General features: G+C 49.8%; 1 protein-coding gene across 3 annotated transcripts in view; it reads right to left on the bottom strand.

Moving 5' to 3' along the window:
* Positions 1-5,305, bottom strand: part of F11R (F11 receptor) — a 47,820-nt gene that overhangs the window by 23,490 nt on the left and 19,025 nt on the right. Inside the window, exons 2-3 of one of the 3 annotated variants that reach the window (XM_011957597.1) lie at positions 4,378-4,477; positions 4,000-4,102 (exon numbers count right to left, since the gene is read on the bottom strand). In XM_011957597.1, the coding sequence (XP_011812987.1) occupies positions 4,000-4,063 (64 nt within the window). In that variant the 5' untranslated portion in view covers positions 4,064-4,102; positions 4,378-4,477. Of the gene's footprint in view, positions 1-3,999; positions 4,339-4,377; positions 4,478-5,305 lie in introns of those variants that run through there. The other 2 variants (XM_011957596.1, XM_011957599.1) reach the window with 2 other exon arrangements.

The following is a 5,305-nucleotide window of genomic DNA, read 5'->3' as shown; positions in this document are numbered from 1 at the left end:
GAAACCCCATGATATATATACATATAAGCAAGATGTAGAATATATGTAGTATGCCTCTTTTTGTGTCAGAAAGGGGAGAAAAAACAAGTTTTATTTATATATACTAGTATCTGTAAAATGGAACACTGAAAAGAAACATAAAAAACTATTGGGGTTCAGGGGCCAGGCGCGGTGGCTTACGCCTGTAATCCCAGCACTTTGGGAGGCCGAAGTGGGTGGATCACGAGGTCAGGAGATCCAGGCCACCCTGGCTAACACGGTGAAACCACATCTCTACTAAAAATACAAAAAATTAGCCGGGCATGGTGGCGGGCGCCTGTAGTCCCAGCTTCTCGGGAGGCTGAGGCAGGAGAATGGCATGAACCTGGGAGGCGGAGCTTGCAGTGAGCTGAGATGCACCACTCTCTCCAGCCTGGGTGACAGAGCTAGACTCTGGCTCAAAAAAAAGAAACTATTGGGGTTTGGGGTGAACAGGAGCAATGTGGGAATGAGATACCCCACCCCTTTGATATCATTTTAATTATAACACCATGTCAATTAACCTCTTCTAAATAAATATTTTTTTAAAAAATCACAGTAGCTCTATCTTGAATCAGAACTGGGCTGGAGACTTCACAAGCCATGATCACAAAGGAACTGAAGAGCAATATCGTGAGGTAAAAGTGGTTTGGAGTGGCCGGGTGCAGGGGTTCACGCCTGTAATCCCAGCACTTTGGAAGGCCTAGGCAAGAGGATCACTTGAAGTCAGGAGTTCGAGACCAGCCTGGCCAACATGGTGAAACCCCATCTCTACTGAAAATACAAAAAATTAGCCAGGTGTGGTGGTGCCTGCCTGTAGTCCCAGCTGCTGGGGAGGCTAAGGCAGGAGAACTGCTTGAATCCAGGAGGTGGAGCCTGCGGTGAGCCAGGATCACGCTACTGCACTCCAGCCTGGGTAACAGAATGAGACTCTGTCTCAAAAAAAAAAAAAAAAAAAAAGGAGGGGGTCGAGAGCCAGAAGGCAAAGACTAAAGGGCACTGGAATTCCACTGCCACTCTTTTCCTAGTTTCAGGTAGAACTAGGAAGTGCCAGTCACCAGTTTCTAGTTTGGAGGGAACAATTCACTCTTGGGAGTAGAAGTAGAGGAAAGGAGGAGTAACTCACCAGTCTACAGTTTTGAGGTATGCCTGTCCCTGAAAGGGCAAAGCTAGAAGGGCTTGAGTCAGAAACATCAGTAGGAAACACTGGGACTCAGAGAATGACCCAGATGCAGGGCAGCAGTTCTGCCCTGCCCACCCGGAACTCCTCAGTGGTAATACCACACTCATGACAAGGGTGGGACAAGTATTACTTCTATTTTACAGATGAAAAGACTGAGCTACTGCCTAAGATCACAAACAGGGCAGAGAGAAAGCAAGCTAGAACGCAGGTGTGGTGGCCCGGCTCCCATTTCCATCCTCATTTGCACTAACCGAATGACTCCCCTCCCCCAACCCCATCCCAGATCTAGCCTGATTTAAAAGTTACAAGGAGGCCAGGCGCTGTGGCTCAAGCCTGTAATCCCAGCACTTTGGGAGGCCGAGAGGGGCGGATCACGAGGTCTGGAGATCGAGACCATCCTGGCTAACACGGTGAAACCCCGTCTCTACTAAAAATACAAAAATTTGGTGGGTTTGGTTGGTGGCGCCTGTAGTCCCAGCTACTCGGGAGGCTGAGGCAGGAGAATGGCATGAACCCGGGAGGCGGAGCTTGCAGTGAGCTGAGATCGGCCACTGCACTGCAGCCTGGGTGACAGAGCAAGACTCCGTCTCAAAAAAAAAAAAAAAAAAAGTTACAAGGTCAGTTCCTCCATCCCCTGGATATGTCACTTCCCAGGACCCACTGTCCTAACAGGCTAATGCGACATCATCTCAGGTTCCCTCTGCACTACTGTGGCTTGGTTCCCTGAAGACACCTCCAAGCTCAAAATGGTGCTATCAATGACCCTTCCAGTGCCAGTATATGATTATTTTAGGATTATCATAAATAATATAGGAAATTAGAGGAAGAAAAAAGAAAGGAAGCAGTGGCAAAGGATAGGGAGGAAGCAGCTCCAGGAAACTTTTAAGCATGACAAATACTGTCACAGACAAAAACTGTTACAAATACAGTCACTCACCCAGAAGAAACTTCTGGGCTTAGGGGAAAAATACTGGCACAGTACAAAGGTTGGAAAAACCTTTAGTGTCAGAACCACATAACCAAAAATTAACTATGGGTGTCACTAGCAGTTCTAAAATACAAGCAGAAGTAAAATAGGCAAGGGGTAGGGGAAAAAGGGGAAATAAAGAAAAGCGAAATCGAAGAGTAGAATAAAAGGGAGACATGGCCAGGTGCGGTGGCTCACACCTGTAATCCCAGCACTTTGGGAGGCCGAGGCGGGTGGATCACCTGAGACCAGGAGTTCAAGACCATCCCGACCAACATGGTGAAACCCCGTCTCTAGTAAACACAAAAAATGAGCCGGGCGTGATGGTGCATGCCTGTAATCCCAGCTACTCCGGAGGCTGAGGCAGGAGAATTGCTTATACCTGGAAGGCGGAGGTTGCGGTGAGCCAAGATGGCGCCATCGCACTCCGGCCTGGGCAAAAAAAAAAAAAAAAGGAGGCGAGGGAGACATGAATGAAGAAGCTAGTAGGAAAGTAAGTTTAAAGGTAAGTAAGACAGCAGATTCTGAAGCAGTATCCCAAACAGTTCTTGTGCTATAGGGTGCTTGAGATGCTGGATCCAAAAATGGTAAAAGGAAAAGCAAGTCGAGAGGGTTTGGTTCCGTTCCCAGGTTCCACCCCTAACTCTATTGTCAACCTGGAAGTCATTTCCCCTCTTGGACCTGTTTCCTTATCAGTAAAATACAAAGAGGACGAGATATGCCTCTGGTCCAATCTCCCCCAAGGGTTTATGTTGTGATAAGGTACAAAAGAACAGCCAATTCATCTAAGGGCAGGGAATCTACATACACCAGTACTGATTGTAATCATTCATTTATTTAACACTTTCTAAAAAAGAACCTTGGGGGTGGGGGGAGACTCGTGTAGAACACATACTGACACAACTACCCACACAAGGACACGCACACTCAAGAATCAGACAGATAAACACAAAGTTGATGCCACAGGTTGACTAACGCACAAACCAACCGACTACACGCTCAGCCCCACACAAACATATCTAGAAACAGAGGCATGCCCTAGCAAGGGAGCCTCATTGTTCCTCAGGAAAGGGAGTTTACAAAGGAAACAAAAACTCTCATACACAGCCAGTGGGAGGGCAGAGCTCTGGCTCTGATGAGAATCCAGCCAACCAACAGATACACTCTCCCCCCGGGAAGAGTCACTCAGAACAACACGTTAAGGACTCCTGAGGTAGTTATTCCAGAAAGGAACTTCGCTGGAACCTCTGCTGCGCTTAGAGAAATTTCAGGTTTCTATTGCATTTCCTCTTTAGACTGTGCACCCAGACATTTTCCCAGAGCAACGGCCGCAATCCAAAGATTCAGAGGAGCCAGAGACTCCTTCAGCAAAAGCTAGGGAAAAAGACTTCCACCCCAGACCACCTCCATTCGATTTTCTCCGAGGACCGTTAAGGAGCCAAGGCTCCCGGTTGCGCAGCGGGGTTCGTGGATGCTGGGTGCGCGTTGGAGGGGCAGGCTGGCCCTTCCCAGGTGCGTGTGGAGCGCGCGCTGGGTAGATGAGTGTAGAAGGGTCCATGGCCCGACAGCCCTCTCCAGTGAGGACGAGGAGTGTATCTCTGGTGTGTGCAGCGTGAGGGGTACGGTCACAACTCACCAGTGTGGGGGAGGGGAGCCACCTACTCACCCAGCTGTAAGAGTGGTGAAACAGGGATCAGCCAGGGGTGGAAAAGAGAACTAGGAGAGCGAGGTAGGAAGGTTTCTGAGCTCCTCCCCTCCCGCGGGCTAGGGGCGTGGGAAGAGACTTCCTCCAACCTCCGCCCCGATTCCTCCCGAAACTCCGGGAACTTACACAACAGGATCGCCAATATGAAGAGGTGCAACAGTTTCCTGTCGGCTTGCGCCTTTGTCCCCATCGCGATCAGGCTCCCGATACAACAGCCGCCGACGGGCTCCTAGGAACAGACACAGCTCCGCAGACTACAGCGCTGGGACTGAGAACCAGCCGCCAGGTGGAGCCCCGCCTGGCCCCGCCCTCCACGGCTGATTGGCCAGCTCCCCACCCCTGCGCGTTCCGATTGGAGTAAGGAACCGCCGCTCTTCAGAGCGAGTCACCTCGGCCAGGTGTTACCCTGCCGCCACTCCCTGCCTCGGCGCACTGCGCCTTTCCCCACATGAGCTGCCTCTGATTGGCCCAGGAGACTGTCGCGTCAGGAGACGAATTCCGCACCTTCAGCAGGTGACGGACCCTTGATTGGTTGGTGTTCCTGAAGTAGGGACTTCCTGACTGGCTGGGTTCTCAGTTGGAGCTGGAGGGCTGAGAAGTACCTCTAAGGAGGAAGTAAGGAAGGCAGTCGTGGTGTGGGATTTACGGAGACGGGCTTGGTTTGGGGTTTTGTGTTTGTTTGAATGTAAGTTGCTTGGTGCAACTGCACCTGCAGTTTGGTGCTGCAGAAACTTTGGTCCTGCCTCTTGGCAAGTGAAAACCACCTATTAATATGGGAGGGCAGGGGAGAAGACTGGGAGAGAAATGGAATGTTACCTTGACACCATCTCCAAACTGTTCCTCTGTCCACCCCACCGGCAGCATTCACAGGCTTTGAGAGATGAGCTGCGCTGGGAGGAAGAAAGGGAAAAAACAAGGGAAAGGGAGCACTCAGTTGGAAAATGGGAGCCTGGTCAGTATAGTCCCAGCTACTTGGGAGGCGGAGGTGGGAGGATGACTTGAGCCCGGAGGCGGTAGTTGCAGTAATCCTAGATCGCGCCATTGAACTACAGCCTGGGCGATAGAGCCAGACCTTGTCTCAAAAAGCAAACATCAAAAAAAAAATTTTTAAAACCCACAACAACACAATTTAAGAAAAGCGGAATGACGTTATCTCAAGAAGAAAGTTAAACAGATGTACACAAAACACACCCAGATGATACAAACTGAGCTGAACATGCTCTATAAACATCTTTGGGTGACTGTGGATATGTCCTTTACACATATTTGATCTGTGAACAGGTCCCTACATTTCAGAATTATTTGTTTTCTCACTGTGACTAATAGTTGTGTGCTGACTAAGCCACCTTTTTTCTTTTTTTTTTTTTTTGAGACGGAGTCTCGCTCTGTCGCCCAGGCTGGAGTGCAGTGGCCGGATCTCAGCTCACTGCAA

Source organism: Colobus angolensis, unplaced genomic scaffold (genome assembly GCF_000951035.1).
Source record: "Colobus angolensis palliatus isolate OR3802 unplaced genomic scaffold, Cang.pa_1.0 Scaffold447, whole genome shotgun sequence".
NCBI classification, from domain to species: Eukaryota; Metazoa; Chordata; class Mammalia; order Primates; family Cercopithecidae; genus Colobus; species Colobus angolensis.
The sequence above is the reverse complement of the archived record's forward strand: the minus strand, read 5'-3'. Positions and strand labels throughout refer to the sequence as shown.